This window comes from Musa acuminata, chromosome BXJ3-7 (assembly GCF_036884655.1).
Source record: "Musa acuminata AAA Group cultivar baxijiao chromosome BXJ3-7, Cavendish_Baxijiao_AAA, whole genome shotgun sequence".
Classification (NCBI taxonomy): Eukaryota; Viridiplantae; Streptophyta; class Magnoliopsida; order Zingiberales; family Musaceae; genus Musa; species Musa acuminata.
In genome coordinates, this window is record NC_088355.1 from 39,441,734 (window position 1) to 39,461,093 (window position 19,360).

At 39.6% G+C, this 19,360-nt stretch overlaps 3 protein-coding genes across 5 annotated transcripts; 1 reads left to right on the plus strand and 2 right to left on the minus strand.

Annotated features, from left to right (window-relative positions):
- Positions 1 to 200: 200 nt before the first annotated feature.
- On the minus strand, positions 201 to 3,533 carry LOC103992592 (palmitoyl-acyl carrier protein thioesterase, chloroplastic). 2 transcript variants are annotated; one of them, XM_065160146.1, is made up of 7 exons: positions 3,284 to 3,533; positions 2,687 to 3,148; positions 1,989 to 2,122; positions 1,487 to 1,600; positions 1,365 to 1,419; positions 1,016 to 1,084; positions 201 to 577 (listed from the first exon to the last, which is right to left on the minus strand). In XM_065160146.1, the coding sequence occupies exons 1-7, from the start codon at positions 3,317 to 3,319 to the stop codon at positions 329 to 331; spliced, it is 1,119 nt and encodes a 372-aa protein (XP_065016218.1). In that variant the 5' UTR covers positions 3,320 to 3,533; the 3' UTR covers positions 201 to 328. The 2 variants fall into 2 exon arrangements, with proteins under 2 accessions (XP_065016218.1, XP_018684056.2); XM_018828511.2 differs by having other exon boundaries at positions 1,242 to 1,419; positions 3,284 to 3,530.
- A 2,066-nt stretch (positions 3,534 to 5,599) lies between these two features.
- On the plus strand, positions 5,600 to 7,765 carry LOC103992593 (transcription factor TCP20-like). The gene is made up of 2 exons (XM_018829315.2): positions 5,600 to 7,488; positions 7,573 to 7,765. The coding sequence occupies exon 1, from the start codon at positions 6,365 to 6,367 to the stop codon at positions 7,328 to 7,330; it is 966 nt and encodes a 321-aa protein (XP_018684860.2). The 5' UTR covers positions 5,600 to 6,364; the 3' UTR covers positions 7,331 to 7,488; positions 7,573 to 7,765.
- A 1,593-nt stretch (positions 7,766 to 9,358) lies between these two features.
- On the minus strand, positions 9,359 to 13,491 carry LOC135643344 (uncharacterized). Of its 2 annotated transcripts, none has more exons than XM_065160177.1 (6): positions 13,402 to 13,491; positions 11,641 to 11,928; positions 11,412 to 11,518; positions 11,140 to 11,272; positions 10,855 to 11,049; positions 9,359 to 9,799 (listed from the first exon to the last, which is right to left on the minus strand). In XM_065160177.1, the coding sequence occupies exons 2-6, from the start codon at positions 11,911 to 11,913 to the stop codon at positions 9,512 to 9,514; spliced, it is 996 nt and encodes a 331-aa protein (XP_065016249.1). In that variant the 5' UTR covers positions 11,914 to 11,928; positions 13,402 to 13,491; the 3' UTR covers positions 9,359 to 9,511. The 2 variants fall into 2 exon arrangements, with proteins under 2 accessions (XP_065016249.1, XP_065016250.1); XM_065160178.1 differs by having other exon boundaries at positions 11,641 to 11,943; positions 13,402 to 13,447.
- Positions 13,492 to 19,360: the final 5,869 nt, after the last annotated feature.

Sequence of the window (19,360 nt, forward strand, 5' to 3'; positions counted from 1 at the left end):
GTGTTATGTTTGAATTAGCCCCTGCTTAATGGTCTGATCTTTGATCACACATAACATGTGTTTTGGTATTGATGTTACTCCGGCAATGCACCACCAAAACACCTCATCTTAGCTAGCTGAATCAAAACAATGGCAGATGGCTCAACAAGAAGAAAGACATAACAATGCTGATGATACACACAACTTCAATGTCCTAATAATGAATTTTATGAACTTCATTTGCAGAACAAATTCAAAACAAATGATTCTCAACTGTGTAGTGAATGATTGGTGTAATGAAAACACAGTGCTGCTGTTATACGTGAAACTAAAGATGTTTTAATGGAGTTTAGATGCAGTCCTTGCGTTGCCATTCTGCTCTTGCTCGGACTATCTCTGCTTTGTCCTCTTGCAGGCGAAGCAGGTGTGTGCTTCCCAATGCTGCTTTGCATGAACTTATACTCGTAGGGTATTCCTCGGTTTCACCTGTTGTCATGCTTGTGAGGGACTCAAGCAAATTAGACTGTCGGCATTCCCTGCGGTACTCAAGTGTCATGCTGGTGAGATGATAGTCCTCTAGCACATTCATCGGCACGCTCTGCAACAGGTAGCAAACAGTTGCATTCAAGTTACTAATCATCCAGTGTGAAATGTATAAGTTTAAGTACCTGGCATATTCTCATTTTCTTGATATATTTGAACAGGGTTGGTTGAAGTTGTCGACATGCTGGTCAATTATGAGGATCTAGCATTGTACTGGGGATATGCGTGTGAGGTAATTTTGCATTTGGGTTTAGTTTCTTTTCCTCAACTTAATTGGAAAAAAACAAATAGCTTCAAGTTTGGTTCATTTCTTCTTCAAGAGAACTCCAATATGCGCAGAACAAGTTCTTAAGTTTGTAAGGTTAGATCACTTTTGTAAATTTTAATGACCGATCCGTTAGGTAATTATTTTCTTGTAGAGCTCACATTGAGTGAAATTTTGAAATGTTGAAAAAGTCATTTGTTATTCTCATTCAGGTAAGAAGCTAATTACCTCCAAAATCCATCCAATGTACTTTACGTTGTTTACATGCTGATTGACATCCATGTCGCTCCACCTTGGCTAAATCACATGAAATAAATGTGTTAACTTTGCTGATCACTTCTATGTGCATTTTGCTGATCTAATTCAATGTAACTAGATTTTCGACGGTGTTGTCGAAAAACACTATTTATGTTGATCGTCTCTAATAGTACCCAACAAGAGTATGTGCACTTACTTCTAAGCCTGATCTGATGTTCTCTGCAGTGTCTTTGGTCAATTTGTTGATCTTTTCATTGTCGCAACTACCATAAAGAAATACTCTCCTGTCCAAGTAGAAGGGTTTTACCTCTTCCCTCACCTGTTCGGGTGTCTTAGACAACCTCCTTGTTTCTCTATTCATCATTACCCAGTTGCTGCATTTGTGGATAAGAAAAAGTTGAGGGGACGGTATTTTGCTGATACGAGCAATTGTAGATCTACCTTGTAGCTCTTGTTATTATCTGTTGGGTGCTATAATCTCGGATTATCCAGTCTCTGCGCATACCGTTCTTCCCAGATGCTGCAACCCAAGTATCAATCTCGACCACATCTCCCCTGAAACCATTTCTTTCATTGGTCGTTAGAACACATTTATCTTAGAATCCCAGTCCATAGTACTAACATTGTGATAAAATAGAGAAATAGCACTAAAGATATTCATGCCTTGTTATGTTCATCTACAGAGCTAACCATTTTGTATATGCTTTGTTTTCATGGTACATTATGCATTTCTAGTTGATTCTTCTTGGCTCTAATATTAGCATTTGGTTGAAAGCACGTAAATATAAAATTTAGAAGGAAGACAATATTTGCTATTGATGTGGAGTGCAAATTCAAATGTAAATTTGTTGCATAAGCAGGTGAATGCTTTCTTGGAAATAAGACTGTGAACCGGGAGCTGTAGATATAAATATATCTTAAGGCAAGCATAGGTCTAACATACCATCTGCTGTACTTGTCAACTTGAATGTTGATTCGAGTAACAACCCATATAAGCTTCCTGAGGCTCATCTCATGTGTTGCGCCAAACCCGTCGCTGGCTAGGCCAGAGCTCATGACATGGTTGAGAGCTGTCTCCTGCACTTGTTAGTCACCAGCACAGGAAGATTAAACACACACTATGAAGTGTTGAACACAACACTAATAGCAGAAACTTGTATGATATGCTTGTGAAAGTAGACTTCACTACATAATTCGATAGCACATAATGAGATGAACATGTTAGGAGCTAAGGCTTCAAATCATTCACCTTCTCTTCATCAAAACATTGTGGTCATGAACTTTCAGATGTGTCTTATGAAGTTAATTATCATCTGCTAATGGTGTCCAAGGACATACAACTTTTTGACACGCAATTCATTGAATTCTTTGTGATTGGTTATGTTTGACAGAAGTTTTTAGTGCAAGAAATATTAGGATGTGAAACTTGTAGCATGATGAAGACAGCTGATTTAGAGGGTTTGATTACAGAATGTGTATAGAAGGATGAAAACATTCCATAGCTGTAAGACAGAAATATAATCCTCAGTATTCTATGCTTTGTTTCTTAGACTGTAATGGTATGTTTTAACTCTGCAAACTTTTTATGTGCAGAGAGAAAAGAAGAAGATGGTATGCAAACAAAAAGTAGAAGTGGAGCACCTGCAGGAGATTCATGAGGGTCTCCATGGTTGCAGTTTTGTCAGGGCCAATCTCATAAGATCTGATCACAAAGGTCTGCCTGTAAACAAATCTGTCCTCCACGAACCTCCCGAGCTTGAAGGCATTCACTGACACCATCCCACCTCCATCACCTGCCCCAAACACTGCAGTGCCCGTCCCCATGGATGAAGGAGCCTCACTCCCATGCACCATCCCATTCACCTTCCTGCCATTCACTCTATCCACACTCACTTGCTTCCTACCACCGCCACTGACCTCCGCGCACAATCCCTTAACCTTCCCCTTCCTTCGCCAGCCGACGACAGCAGTCGCAGTCGCAGATGAAGTTTCTCCCTTCTTCACCGCCCATGGCCTACGTAGGTGCAAGTTGCTGCCTCTACCGGAGGTCGCCGACATCGTCATTGCCATCGATGGAGTTATTGTCTTACCGGAGTATCCATGCTGCAGGGGTATGGGAGAGGAAAGACGATGAGTCAGAGCAACAACTCGAAGACCTTAAGAATAGAAAGAATACAAGAAAAGCTTAGCTTGTTTGATGAGAGAAATAGAAGGGATGGGGGAATGCAGCTCAACCACCTCAATGGATGGAGGAGAGGAAGAGGAGCACGCCATTACAGGAGATCTCTCATCTACTGGTTATGCATTGGTGGTTTGCCTTAGTATTAGGGAGTGAAAGGAGGAGGGTTGGCTGGTAGTAGCAGCTCACCTGCCTTCACCACCCAAACATTCAACCCAAATCTTCCTTGCTCGTATTAGATCCTCCAAACACTTGCCCACAGTGGTCACGTGATCACTACCATCATCTCTTCCCCCCCCAAACATAATATTTATCTCAATGTTGCTTGCAAAATCCTTTATATATATATATATATATATATATATATATATATATATATATATATATATATATATATATATATATATATATATATATATATATAGCTTCAATAACAGTTGGTTTGCATCAGCTGTCCATTATATCATACTAATCATCTTCAATAATAATTATATGATAATTTACCTCAACCAAAAAAAAAAAGATTTTTATTAGGCTAATCTGTCTCTGCTGTTCACATAAACCATAAAAATTAGGAATTTTAATGAAAGACAATAATCGAGTATATAGATAGATATATGTACCTCTAAATTTTAATTAAAAAACCTCTAGAGAAAATTATTATGATGTAAAAGAAATTAATATTGACACAAACCATGAATTTATAAAGACCAAGCAATCTTAGATTTAAATTGATTGCGATCTACTTTAGATTTGAAGAAAAGAAGACGCATATAGAAAAAAGGATTCAGCAGGAATGCCTGGAGATTGATGAAATCCCAATCATCATCCACTGGCTTCTCCTCATCCTCTCGCGTGCACGAATCTTGATGCCCGTGATTCTGCTTCCCCCCCCCCCCCCCCCCCCAAGCAAAGCATGGTAGAGGAAGGCGGATCACATTCGAATTGCACACAGACAAAGCATGGTTGAGGAGTTGCATGTGAGCTGGGAATGAGACGTAACGACTGCTGCCCTATCCATGTCTCGACTGTGGGAAGCAAACGGCGGCAACAAGTCGGAGCACAGCAGCAGAGCCATGGCACGCTTCATCATCTTTGATTGAATTGTCAGCTCCTACGATGAAGAGAAAGCCAACACCGTAGAGACATGCCAACCTTTAAGTCAGAGCTGCAAGGCCTGCAAAGTTGACATGCTGATGAAGAAGATTACAATATGCTTCCTTCAATTGCTCTCTCTCTCTCTCTCTCTCTCTCTCTCTCTATTTCTTCCTCAAAATGATTGATTTTAGTTGGACTGATACATAAAATTTCAAATGCAAATAATATGGATTATGAATTTAAGACGATATTAGAACGAAACATTTATATTCAGATATTATTAACATGACAATTGATCATCGAATTGTGTCATAGAGTTGGATCGAGTCGATTTGTTTTTCCAAGATTATTATGCCTTATGAATGAGATCTCCAAAGGAGTTGATCACTTATATAGAACAATTTGTTCTACGTAAGTCTCTCAATCTATAAACCTAATGCCAAGAGTGCCTTCGAGAAGACCACTTCATACTTAAGCTAGCAAAAACGTCTAGAATAAGAGCCAAAAGAAAGCTTTAGTTTACGTAGAGCGATGTGAAGAATAAATTTGAAACAAAACATATTTCAAAGAATATTCTTTCCTCGAGCTTATATTGAGCCGATTGACTCTACATGTTGAATTATAATCGAATTGAGTTATTGACTATATCAAATATATTAGTTATATTATCGATCAATTCAAAGGATTAACATCAAGCTACCATCCACGAGTTTATGAAGACAATGACAATGATAACAAGTTAAAAAGGAATAATCCTAAGTTAAAGGAATCCACATCTTTAATGTGGATGGCCTTTTTCTCTATCCAAACTCAAAAGAAAAATCATGATCCAAGTCCACATCTAACAAAGGTCACCTTCCTCACGAGTGGATGAGAGAGTATTTTGTGTCATTTTCTTGAATTGGCTTCTGACAATAACTGAGAGCCATGGAGTCATGTAAACAAGAAAAAGGAAGCACCCATTCATTGATGCACCACCTGCTGCAACACAAAACTGTAGCCTAAATCCACCACCCTCCACCAACTCTAGTGGAGTCTCCAAAGGCTCGCATGTAATGGCCAGGAAAAAAGCAACCACAGCAGCTCAGCAGGCCGAGAACTGTCAGAAACCTTCCAACAACAGTGCCACTTGAGGCAGGAGCAACAACGCTGAACTATTGCAACATTTCTGTCATGTGGTTGTTGGCTTCAGTTCCCCCTTTCCCCCTGTCAGTTCCAATTCTGCTCTCTCTCTCTGTGCTCTCATTTCACACACAGTGTCAGTCAGAATATGAGTAAGTGGAAGAATGGCCCTGTCAATGGGGACCAACTTATCCTAGCAGCCACTTGTGTAGTGCCATGAGGTCACTCGAGCGCAATCTTTGAAATGGAGTCCCTTGCAAGTGATGCAGCTGGAATGCTGAAAGCAATCATAACCCACAATTGGTGAACGGAAGGTAACCATGGGAGCAGCAATGATGAGATGGGAATCCAATCCATATAGTGTAGGGAAGGTGATTTGACAATGGGTCTCTTCTCAGGCAGGGGCAGTCACAGGGTAGCCTTGACAGCTCCCGCAAGACCCAGCATGGCAAGGAACATAGACCTGCACAGGAGGGGGAAACTTTGCAAGGAAAAAAACCATAAAGACCGAAGCAGAAGTAAAACCTTTATTTCACTTGCCAGCATCAACGAAGACCAATGATATCTTGGCCTTTCTTTTACCACACCTGCTCTCTTCTCCATTTTCACCACCCCTTGCATCATGTAGAACATTTGGGGAAGTAGGTATCTTGGTTTTCACCTGCCATCTTCTTCTTTATGCTGTTGGCCCAACGCTCTTTCTCTCTCTCTCTCTCTCTCTCTCTCTCTTCTCTCTCCTTTCTTCAGTTCCAAAAGCTATTTCAAGTTTCAACCGCAGACTGATTCGCCAGTCAGTGGCAGAATCCTTCTGAGGTCTCATGGGAGCATAGTTCCTCACTTGTTACCTCTCCTCTCTCTCCTCCATCTCACCATTCAAGGCCCCAAAATTCCACCTTTCCCTCTTCTCCCACCTCCCTTTCATGGATCCCAAGGGCTCCTCCAAGCTTCACCAGGAGGGCCTTCCGCAGTCGGACAAAAGAGAACCCATCACCTCCTCATCGGCCGCAGCAGCAGCAGCAGAAAGCAGAGACCTTTTGCTTTCCGCAGCGGCTAAGGATGAGCAAAGGAGGCAGCTTGCACCCAAGAGGAGCTCCAACAAGGACAGGCACACCAAGGTCGACGGCAGGGGAAGGAGGATAAGGATGCCTGCCCTTTGTGCCGCCAGGATCTTTCAGCTCACCCGAGAATTGGGCCACAAGTCCGATGGGGAGACCATCCAGTGGCTCCTCCATCAAGCGGAGCCCTCCATCATCGCCGCCACCGGCACGGGCACCATCCCCGCGTCAGCTCTCGCTGCCGCCGCCGCCGCCGCATCCATGTCCCTCCCGGGCGCCACCGCGCCCGCCGGCCTCCACCAGAAGCTCGACGAGTTGGGACAGGAGGCGGGAGCCGCCGCCAGGCCTGGCTGGGCCGTGACGGGGGCCGCTAACCTCGGATGCTCCCATCCTGGCCTGTGGCCGCCCCTGGTGGGTGGGTTCAACTCCGGATTCTTGCATGCCACCGCCACCGTTCCCTCGAGCTCGAATCTTTCGGCCGGAGGCGGAGACTCGGTGAGCAGCTTCATGCAGAGGATCGGCTTGCATGGGTTCGAATTGACCGGCGGGAATCCGGGAGCGGTGAGCTTTGCGTCGATGTTGAGCGGGCATGGCCAGCAGCTGCCAGGGCTGGAGCTCGGCCTCTCGCAGGAGGGGCATATCGGGGCGTTGAATCCTCAGGCCTTGGGCCAATTCTATCTGCAGATGGGTCAGGGAAGGGGAGGAGTTGGTGCTGGTGGAAGTGGGCAGTTCCATCTTCTTCATCATCATCAGCATCATCATCATCAGCAGCAGCAGCAGCAGCAACCGGCTGGATCTGCAGAGAACGATTCAGAGGGATCAGAACAGTAGAAGGCAGAGATTTGAAGGTGAATTCAGTGATCCATGAGAAAAAATTAGCAGTGTTGTGCCAAAGAGAGCAGCAAGAAAGAGACAGCCACAGGATTCAGCCACTGATGGCATCTACCTGCTCCTCTTTCTCTGCAACTATCAGCAATCACAGCATTCAGGTACTTGTCCTCTTCAATAAATTCTACTGCCAATCCTTGATGGTTGTGCATCCCATGGTGTGTTACATCATCTGGAACATGCAGGTGGATATCACTGGATCTGAATCAGTTGGAAGGAGCTCAGCAAATTTTAAGTAATTAGAGGTGTGTAAATAGTTGTTTTGGGCCTATTCAACATTTTTTTTGCTGTCAGGCACTGATGGAGTTGTGATTGGCTTGATTTGTGACAAATAAATATGGGTCTCCCATATAGTTGTGCATGCTATTGGTTCCTTCAGATATATGTCTTACACTACTTGCAGCATTCCTATGTTGGTCTTCATTTACATGATGATGATATTGTAATATGTAGAAGCATATCTATCACTGTTAACACAGGTTTGTTGTTAACAGTGATAGATATGCTTGTACATCATGGGAAGAGTAGACACCTCAATTTGATCCTAAAACACCAATGGAATCCCAGTGTTGTTTAGAGTATGCACTGTGATTCTATTTGTAGTCTACCTGAGCACAGAATCCATTATTCTCCCTTTTCTTTTTTCTATTTTCTAGAAAGGAAATGCTTAGGATAAATTTACATCTTTGAAGAACTCATCATTCTCAATGAATGTACAATTACATACCTTCTATTCTCCTTCATTCTTCTCGGTAGAGTTATCCCCTCTGGACTGGATTATGTTGCCTGAGAAGAAACATGACATGATACTATTTAGTCCAGAAAACAACATATCAGAGCAACAAAGCTTTCTTAAACAGCATAATTAAAACTGTGACTTTTAGCAATTGTACCAGAGCAATGGACTGGACTTCATGTGCTATGCATCCATCATTCAATCAGGTCTGCTGGGATAAGAACATGTATGTTGATTACACTACCTTGTTGTCACTACCAAATTTATCATATGAGGAAATCAAAACAGCTAAGGTAGGAATTGTCATGATGGATGAGCATTTATGAAGGAGTGGTCAGAAGCACCTTTTAGTGTTACCTTTCATCCCTGATGTAAGAAAGAAATAGATGCTTTTTCACATCATGCTAAGAAATGTAGAAAGATGTTCAAGTCTCTTGCCAATTTAGTGTCTTGGGATCATTATGTGAAGTTTTGATCCTCCCCACATATATTAGATCTATTGTTCCCTCTGAATAGCAGACAAGACTTGAGAAATGAAAATTACTTGAAGTTGAATCATGATTTCTCTAGGCAGATAAGTTGAGGACTGAAATCTCTCCAGTTGCATTGCCTCATCATCCAAGCCATTCCTATGATGTCAATTATATTGATTAAACCATAATAAAAGAGGAATCATGAGATGAGAAATTTGTGATCAAGATGGAGGGTCTGCACCTGTAAGAAGAGTTCATAGCTTGGCTGAACACCAGTTAACCACTTCTTTTCACACAACAAAACACCTGGAATGCCAAAAAGTACTGTTTTGCACCACATGACTAAAACTTGCTTCATCCAAAAATTGAAATTGGCATGTTAGCATGCTTGAACATAAAGGCATCACTGTGGAGTGGCACCATGATCTTTGATCTGTGTCCATAATTTGACACTACAGTGATACTCTATTAAAGCTGTTCCTAGTTCTTTAATTCATACATTTCCCAAGCATCATCATCAATACCAACATCATAAAAACACAATTTTCACTGATATAGGGGAATTACTGCAACAAATTCTGCATATTTCTCTCAAAACATGAAAAATGAAACTGCGATGCATGATCGGTGGGTCATCTTTACTGGTCTAATAAAAAAGGGTTGGGCTTACATTAGTATTCAATGGATAGGTGCCACAGGCGAAGATTAGCACACTCCACATCAGCACTCAGAAATGAAACACAAAGAAATCACTGAAACCTATACAAGAAATTACCTCAAATGTGAATTATAGGATCAATTTTACAAATGCCTCATCGATATTTTTTCTATGGTCACAGCATGTACAAAAATATCAAATGCATAACAAACAGTGGAATCACCAAGGTAGGTGTAGAGTGCCATAGCCCTCATGAGCTAGCAAAAACTCAATACCAGAGCCTCTTTTGGAGTAGAAGTGACTCGAAGAATAGCCTGAGCACTCAAAGGTGTCAGCTTCGCGTGGCAAAAAGCCTCCCAGGAATCAGCATCCACCAACTCAAGAGAATCTTCATTTGGAGAGACATGAGAATTAACATATATGGTTTGCAGTTGCATGGCAAGTGCCCGAGCAGCCTCCCTTGATTCAGGAAGTTGGTCGCTGAGTTGAGATGCTGCGATTTGGATAAGCTTATCAATTCCATATGCTCTAATTCCTTCCATGCCCTGTAAAGAACAAATTTTCTCCATCAAACATTAATGCTATGCAAATTCAAAGTCACGTAAGAATAGGTTAATGCAATAGCATATGCATACCAATCATGACAAGGTTTCTGTACCACATGATCAAGGTTGCTATCATGTGCTTGCTACATGATTGAGAACACTGAAATAAGTTATCACCTATGTAGTTTGACTCATAAAAGTACCTTCTTTCAAACCCATCTTCTAATATCAGTCAACTGCATAGTTCAATGTAGAGCCACATCAACCTTGTTGCTGTCTCATATCACAGGCTTCCAGCAGAAACTAACAAATAACAGACTTTTTTCTCCTGGTTATTATCCTTAATTTTGTTATAGCTGTATGCCCTTTACTGGTTCATATAATAGGCTTCTAGCAAATTTTCTTTTTTTCTCATGGTTATTTTCCTCAAATCTGCAAAAGCTACAAATCAAATCGACCTTTTCTTAGTTAAGGAACGCTGTAATGAGAAACGTGCAACACATAACTGATAATAAAGCCCACACGAAGATCCCAAGAACAAATCTTTTGAAGAACATTCAATCATAGGCTAAAGTTTGCTCTTCTCATGGTCTATAGACACAACACAACTCAAAATTCCTTCATGGGGTGTTGACAAAAGTCATCACTGCAATATAATCTTTGTGGGATACAGATCACTTAGTTATTAAGCTTGTTAAATAACCAGAAGAGACACATTAGTTTATAAAATAACTACTTCATGGGTTGTTTCTTTTCTAAATGAGATAAATTTGACATTCCATAAGACTTAATTCAGTTTATCTAAGACTTCTCACATCCAGTTAGAATCTAGAGGACCAGAATCAACTTATTGTCTTTGAATTAATAATTCAAACAAAAAGCTAAATCTGATTAAAATTTACTTGGTGTCTTGAAGGTAAAGTTCTTCTAGAGAGAAATTTCAACAATATATTCACACCCAAACTTACAAAATCTAAAATATAAATTAAATATCCCACAGCTGGTAGTTGGACCAATCAGCAACTGTGATTCTGGAAGGGTAGAAAAGTTCTTACAAGTCGAGGTACACTCCTGCTAAAACACATAGATGCTTTTGCTCGTATTCGAGGATTTCTGTTTGTAAGATGAGGCAGCAACTTTGGCAACAATAGCATAGGAGAGATCCAAGTTGTCATTGCTATTAGAGCTGCCTCAGCAGCTTCACATACAAAGCGCTTGTCTTGAGAGGATTTCAGTAGCAACTGGACAAGCTGAAGAATGATGTAGAGATGTTTTAGAGTATTTAATACATGGAATCAGCAGAAGATAAAATAACGGAGAAGACTAGAAACGGAACATACCAGGGGATCAAATGAGTCAATAACCATATCAGTGTAAGCCTTGAATATGTCAGCAGATGCCATGATTGCAGTTTTGCAGACAGCACTCCTGGGACTTCTCAGTGACTTCACAATAAGTGGTATCACAGCTCGTCTATAATAAAAAATTTTGGAAAAAGCAATGGGTAGGAAGATGATAAATGTCAGCTGACCAATGATTAATCTCTTATTTATACCAAAAAATGACTTCAGTCTATGATGATCCTTACATTGGATAAGATTAGTAAACTTACATGATTTCAAGCAGCCTTTCCTTGTAATATATTGACAATTGGCGCACATTATTGAGTGCTTCACATACAGAAACCCAGTCTTTTGAGTCCAACCTAGCTAACAGTGTCTTCATAAAACAAAACAATGCCAGGAAGTTTAGTTTACATGTACTTCAGTATATCCATGTCGAATATGTTGGTATACTAGAAAATAATAAATAAACAAGAAACTGTGAGGACCGGAACGTACATTAAAACTTGCATCCACATCTGGTAGATCTGCCAGATTTTCAGACTCGATGTACTCAACTTCTGTATTTCCTGTCTCTAGTCCGTTGCTTCCTGCATCACCGATATTTATAGGAGCAGAGAAAGGGGAAGAACTTTTTTTCTGCAATTCAGGACCATTGTCATTGATATTTTCAATGTACGACTTGGTTAAACTTCCTTTGCCCAATGCAGTATTCTTATCGAATCCAGTTGCTGGATGTACATTGAGATCTCCGAGGGCTTTTCCTGACATTTTCAGCTTATCAATCTGAATGAAGAAAATCTGTTAAGAATCAGATGCTACAAAATCAAGACTACATCCACTGCATTGCATGGAAGTAATGTGGCATACATGTGAAATAACTAGATTATATCTCACAATCAGTATAGGCTGTTCGAGCCCAGGTAAATTCTAAGCTGTAAACATCCAAAAATATCACTTAAAAAATCAGTTGCCACTAAAAGTGAACTAATTGCACATGAGCAATTCACAAATGTGACAGCAAAATAAACAAAGAAAAGTACAGGTAGTTCTTTTCTACTTTTTGGTACAAATGAAAAGGGACGGCGAGACTTAAGTCTATGCAAATTCTTATAAGAGTGTCTCTGGTTTTTGAGCATAGACACAGGTTCTCTACAAATTCCTTACAATCTTTTAAAATCTTAAGAGAGGGTACCCCTTCTCGCTCTATTCCACATGGATATTGGGTTCAGCCATCATTGAGTCTGCAGTGAGGTAGTGTTGATTATACTCTTTGCATGATGCCTATGGAAAATGATAGTGACTTCCATCATTTGTAAGCAGATATGCAGGAAGTTTGGAAAAAAAATTAATATTTTCCCCCTAGATCTTTGCCAGTCACACTGCTTAATATAGTATTTTAATGACAGATTCTGCATGTGCACCTTTGTAAATTGAAAGCATCATTAGAAAGGAAATCAGATGAAATGCCCTAATCCAAGTCACACAGGTCTCTGTCTCACATCTAGGCCTAATGTTTTATGTTTGCCCAGAATCATTTAGTACAGTAATTCGGTTAGGGATAACCCCATTAAGAGGAAATAACTATTGCTTTCTGTGGAATTCTGTCATTCAGTACTAGTAGTGATTAAAAAATAGATATAACACTATAAATCTAGAACAACACCGACTAACAAAGTATCAGCAGTTGATCACATGTATACCAGTATCGATCGCAAAAGTGTCCAGAAAACACTTGGGAGATGCAGACACATCTTCCACTACCGACATTCTAACTCGGAAACAGTGAGATCTCAAAATTTCAGAAGAAAGACTTCGTCTTTCTTTTGAGATCTGAACTACCTCTCCTAACCAATGACTCCAAATGGCGCAAGATCACAACGATTTCTCACTGTAGGGACCTTCACCAAACTCTGACATACAGAGGAAAGATGAAGCACCAACAACCGTTCTCCCTAGTAGCCCTTGCGCCCACCCCAACAACAGAGATCCACGCAAGATTCAATGGTAAAATAAAAAAAGAAATCAAGAACACAAAATCGAAAGAAAAACCTACAACAAGAAGAACGGATCACGAAGAGATCTTGTATTTCGAGAGAGGAGGAACAGGCAAATGGGATCAGGGACCAATTCAAGAAGACCTTTCAAGAACAAATACAGACCAAATCCAAGTCTTTCCACCGCTTTAGGGTTGCAAAGCCACACAAGATTCCACTGAAGCAGAGGACAGTGAGAGAAGAAGAAGAAGAAGAAGATTACCGGGCGAGGGGGCGAAGACGGCAGAGCGGAGGAGCGAGCGGCGTCGTTGGGTGGTATGTTTGGGGAGTATTTAAAGCTTCGCGAGACCCAATAAATATTGCTCCTACCCCATTTTCCCTGTGCCCTTCTCGCTTACCCGCCACGCGACGGCAACGACCGTTCTGCGGGTCCCGCATGGATCCGATATTATGGCCAATCATAAGGCGAACGGGAGTTTGGGTAAACGGTGAGGAGGAAGCGATCCGCGAATTAAAGGAGGCCAACTATTTCTGCCATATAAAATGCGGAACGTTTTAATGAGGGCCCCATCGACGACTGGACCACCTCGCGTTGCTGTCTCGGCGAGTGACGGAGACATACCTCTCCTTTCGTTACCCGCTCGACCACCTGCACAGTTATTGGATAAAATTGTGGGGCCCGATGTAATCCACGTAGAGGCCCTCGACGTGGCCGTGGGATGAACAGGTGCCGGTAGGATTAGCATTATTGGAGAGAGAGCGACGACCGACACACCTAAGGCGGGCCCCGGCGTGGCCCACGGTTGTCTCCAATCCATAAGCAGGTTGGTGAACCGGGTGAGACGTAGACCCGAACGCTCGCTGGACGCCTGCGACCGCCGCATGCGAATGCGACGCTCCCTCTCCTTCATCGCTTCTTCCCTTCTCCGTCGCTGCTTCTTCTTCCTCCTATGCGTCACCGTGAGGAGACTCAACACCGAACATGTGCTGTCTCTGAGTTGCACTAATACGATGCACTAACCACCATCGACTGTTTGATGGTCATATCTGTATCACGCGAATTCTCGTGGATGCAGTTTGGACGACTAAATAAATGGCTTCAAACTTCACTTGGGTTATTGACTAAACTAAAAACACTATAATCAATCATATCCAAAAATACTATAATACAGTCTTAATTAATTAATATTCTCATAAACATCAATTATAGAGTTATTTTGTCATATTTCAAAATAAAGGATAGAAAGTTCTTATTTTTATTACATAACATCTTTGAAAAATCTTATATTATTCATTAGACAGAACGATAATAAAAAAATTATGAAAGTCTTGACATATTTCAAAATAAACAATGATAAAAACTATTTTTTTCACTTTGGCTTAAATTTATGTCTAATTTTTTTAAAAAAAATCCTTATAATGTTTGTGATCATTTATTACGAACGAATGACAATAAAAATAATAAAATATTATCATGAAGCTACAATAATAAAAAATATCATAACTCGATTCAAAAATATTGGGTTTAACCCAAACTATATTTTAATAGGAAACTACCTTTTTTTTTTTTCTTAGGGTATTTTTATAGCTCTCTTTGGAAAATATTGAAATGACGAGCGTAAACCCAAAGCCTAAGATAAATCATCGAAAAAAAAATTTTATCATTACTACATTTACGATATTGAAATTTTTATAAAGTGATCTTGAAATAAAAAAAATAAACAAGGAGAAAAAGAGAATATAAGCTATGGTAATGAAAATCCATTAAGCTAATTTGATTCGATGCGACGGATTAGCACTCGTGATTATTATGGTGGATTTCATAAGCTAATATCATTGACAAAGGACGAAAATATAATAGTGTGGTGGGTATATACGCTAAGGATGAATTGAGATCGATTTGGAGTGTGAAAGCTAGTGGATAAAGAAGGTTTGGTTACCGATCTAATCCACTCCAAAAAGGCGAAGTCACAATGGCTATTTTGAGCCAATAATGAGACGAAGTATCTGACTTGCTACCAACCATTAAGTTGTTAGCTTGTCATATTCATGTGCATCAAACATGCCGATCATGATACTTCAACACTCTACTCTTCTTGGAGGGGAATGATTACATTTTTATGTTTGATGTTCTTCACTTATTGGTTGTGATACCAATGATATGCGCAAGTCTAAGGATCCCTTGCGAGGACAAGTTTCCTAACAACTTTCATTGTTTAGCTCAAATCTTTCATTGTATTTTAAAGAATATCATAAAAATTTTTAGACAAATTTTGGAAAAAAAAAAAATATTTTTTAGGTTTTTCGGAATATACCTCTTTTATATTCTCGAAAGGATATTCTATCTCTGAAATGTCTTAGCATCGATCCATATAATATAACGAACGATTAAGTTCTTTGGTTATAATATTTTTTTAATAGACTTATAATATTTTAATAGAAGTGTGAAAAAACACTATGATTGATATAGAAATCACCCTATTTAGTTGCTCTTTGTTACTAAGATAATAAAAATAGTTATTTGAAATATTATGTTTGTAAATGAGTTAGTTTCTATTACCTTTTTAGCTTATTTGTCTCTGTTAGAATATTTTTTAGTAGATTTACAATAGTTTTGTGTCAAAAAATTATAAACCTATTGAAAAATACTATAACTAATAGTATATATGTAATTTTGTATTATTTTAATATATATATATATATATATATATATTATATATATATATATATATATGTTTTGAACAAAGAGCTTAGAAATATAAAATATATACGATTCACCTTAGTTTAAATTGTGCTTTAAGATTTGTGTAAATGTGATGAGATTTAATCAATCGCATGGACTAGTGTTGGATTTGTGAAATTGGTTGAGCCACTTTTGATGATTCAGAGTCCAAACCTATTCGGCGGTCTATTTCGAACTTGATCTTATCGCCTCCAGCCGACTATAAGAAGGAGCTCATTAGATAATTCATGCCCATCCTAGGAAAATCGATTAAAATGAGCCCCCTTGATCTTGTACTCCACCTATTGATTTTGTTTAAGTTTTTGACTAGGTTTCTAAATGCTTTCCCGTATAGGTTTTTCACTCTAGTTGGTTACACGTTGCGAAGCTCGAGTTCTCACTCCCAACACTTGTTACCAAGAAGTTAATAACATGACCTGATCTAATGAGATAAGTGATTACTAGTCAAAATACTTAAGTTAAAGTTGATACCAATACTATTATCATACATTTATATAAGTCAATCTTAATCTTGTTTACTTTCAATATCAGACTAGTTGGAGTGTTATAAATAATCCCACTTAAGCCTAGTGGTGGCTCTACGTAAGTCCTCTAACTTTATCGACGGATAACTCTTTCCTACTTAAGTCTCTTACTATACTCTGAGACTAATTATCACGACCTGACCTGATGGGATAACAGAGATATCAACTTCGTTTTGTCCAAACCACTGATCAAAATACTTAAAATAAAATTAATATGTACTCTCATTAAACTCTTATAAGTCAATCTTAATATTTTTATAATATTACATAAAGAATTTGAGAAAGAAACTAAGAGAACTCAGTTACATCTCATAACTATTATTATGTTTTTTATTCATTTATTTTTCTCTAACTCCATAAATCTTAAAATTAGTCTATAATTTGGTGCATATGAGATATAGGAATAGATCAACGATTATTCTACATAGTAGCATTCCTTTCAACTCCATTTAGTTAATAATAGTATATCTATCAAATCCTTATAAATTAATGCTAATATTTGCTCACTTTCGATAAGAAGTTAACTAGAGTATTACAATCTCGACCATCATTAATTTTTTATTTTGAGACCATTATTATCTTTATTATTTATTGTTTATATATTTCTTTACTATTATTATGGAAAGATATCATTGACATCTTAGTCGACCTGATATAATTTTGAATCGTATATGTATGGTTGTTCGAGGTGTCTCCGAGGTAAAAATGCCAAACTCTCAATATGCCACCTACACAAAGATCGAGATCAGGAGAGGTTTCTCGATCCGATCCCTCTTATGCCCAAGTTAATAACCTAAGAAAGGTGAGTAGTAAAAAATGATCTCCTTGGCAACTTTGTTAAAAGTGAGTATTTATAATTGGTTGAAGGTGAAATATTATGTGGGTAGGCAATCCTTTGTCCTCCTTAATAGCATACATTTATCCTTTTGTCCACGCAAGCAATAAAGGAGGAGGCAGCTCACAATTATCTGCTTTGGACTCATGTTCATGTGGGCAGACAAAGAGGAGGCAAATTTTGTCTATGTGACCGACACAACTATCACACGTGCGGACATGTATTGAATGATCATAGTCTTAATATTCGGCCCTATCATTTGTCCCCCTTAAGGCATACTTCAAGAGCTCTTGTAAAAAAGACCTAAAGTGTCTCGTATGGGTTATCCAACATATTAAGCTTATTCTTCTCTGATTGATTCTCCGATTGCATATATCGAGCGGATGCTGACGAGGGTCAGAGACACCCGATCTCTAAGCATCAAGAGAAAACACTTATTATTCTCGACAAGCAACTGACTAGGCACCACCTCATGCATAACTATGGTTTAGGCTGGCAGCATCTCGATTTGCAGCCAGCCACCCTTCACGACCTGGGTTGATGCTAATCTGGCAAGCACGTTGCTTGTGTTCTCTTCACGAAGAACTTGCAACACCTTAAGTTGACATGGTACTTTGCCATGGTTATATCTCGAACTTCGTAGTTTCCATTCACTTGGTTCACGAACAATTATGAGTTGTCGAACATTATTAGATCCTAAGCTCTTGGGTGAGTCGAATCCCCGAGAGAAGTACCCCGTACTTGGCGTCATTGTAGAAATTTTGAACCTAAACTGAAGAGCTTGCTCGTACACTTGTCTGTTCGAGCCTTTCAAGACGCGTTTGGTGTCGCCTCCTTCGGAAGTGGCGAAGTCATGCATGAACAATGCCCATATAGGTGAGGTGTGCTTGTCGGCCTCGAATAAAGGAGGAGCCAGTTCTTTCTCTTTTCATTAAAATGGGGTTTTCATTTCGTGAGGGTCTCTTAAGAGTACTTCTCTTTTATCTGTAAAAAAATTTCAGTTATAATCATATTTAAGGGGGTCAACTTAGAACTCGAGCAAGGTAGTTAGGGTTTGTTTATTTTTCCTCTATTAAGGTGACATCGAGGTCGGGGCTGGTTGTGCCCACTCCTGCTTCAGCCTCTTATATGAGTCTTCACGCTTGCTCGAGACTATTACCTTAGCAGTAATGTATTAATTGGCCTTTTTGAGTACCTCGGGTATAATTATTGATGATCTCTCTATCAATGTTCAAAAGAGATGAGAGGGCCTCAGCCCTATCATAGAGGTCAATATTATGAGTGATGGATAGGCATCTGCTACACCTTGGATCTCATTTATGAACTGAGCGATGAAGTCTGCGAAGGTCTCCTCCTCTCTTTGTTAGAGTTTAAGGAGTGTTGCCGTTGAAGACCGAGGGTGTACGTTATCGAGAAATTGCAGCTCAAACTCTCTCGCTAGCTAAGTGAAAGAGCAGATAAAAAGTGGCTTCAGACGAGCGTACAATTCTCATGTTGAATCTCTTAGCGTGGTTGGGAAGGTGCGAGAGATTAAGATATCTAAGGTATCATATAGAGACATTTGGGTGTGAAAAGTTATATTGTGCTCCATCTGATCAGCATTTCTATCGAACACCTTCAAGGACCGGAGACAAAAGCTGTAATGTGCTCCATTGGATTTTTTGGGTTAATGATGATTGATTCGAGGTAGGGTTAACTAGCACTTCCCTTTTTGACTCGTAGAACTCTCGTCACACCTCCTCCAAACATTGATTTATCTATCATAGTTGGACCAATAGGGAATCCTTCGTTGAGTTCACTAACTGGGCCTTGGATTTAGATGGGGTAGATTAAGGGTGGTGTGATCCATTGAATTCTATGGTTTGAGACTGAAGTGTCCCCTCGACCAATGGTTTAATAAGCCTCAGGGATGTCGACACTACATCAAGTTAGGGAATCTCGGTAGGTGGTAGTGGCAATGGAGCTGGAGACTATGGTTGAGCTAGTGGCACCGTTTGTTGGGCCAATTGGGGCAAGAGCGAAGTGATTACTTATATCATGCTTATTAACGTTTATATTTGCTAAGTAAAATTTAAGAATATCTTGATAAGAACGAGTAAGTGGCTTAGGATTATCCCTA

Excerpts from the sequence above, each read along its gene's own strand:
- LOC103992592 (XM_018828511.2), bottom strand. The coding sequence starts at position 3,319 with ATGGCGTGCTCCTCTTCCTCTCCTCCATCCATTGAG. Across the intron at positions 3,149-3,283 it reads CCTCTCCTCCATCCATTGAG|CATGGATACTCCGGTAAGAC; the intron begins GTGGTTGAGCTG and ends ATACCCCTGCAG. Across the intron at positions 1,420-1,486 it reads ATAATAACAAGAGCTACAAG|CAACTGGGTAATGATGAATA; the intron begins GTAGATCTACAA and ends CCACAAATGCAG.
- LOC103992593 (XM_018829315.2), top strand. The coding sequence starts at position 6,365 with ATGGATCCCAAGGGCTCCTCCAAGCTTCACCAGGAGGGCCTTCCGCAG.
- LOC135643344 (XM_065160177.1), bottom strand. The coding sequence starts at position 11,913 with ATGTCAGGAAAAGCCCTCGGAGATCTCAATGTACATCCAGCAACTGGA. Across the intron at positions 11,273-11,411 it reads GAAAGGCTGCTTGAAATCAT|ACGAGCTGTGATACCACTTA; the intron begins GTAAGTTTACTA and ends TTTTTATTATAG. Across the intron at positions 11,050-11,139 it reads TTGACTCATTTGATCCCCTG|CTTGTCCAGTTGCTACTGAA; the intron begins GTATGTTCCGTT and ends ATCATTCTTCAG.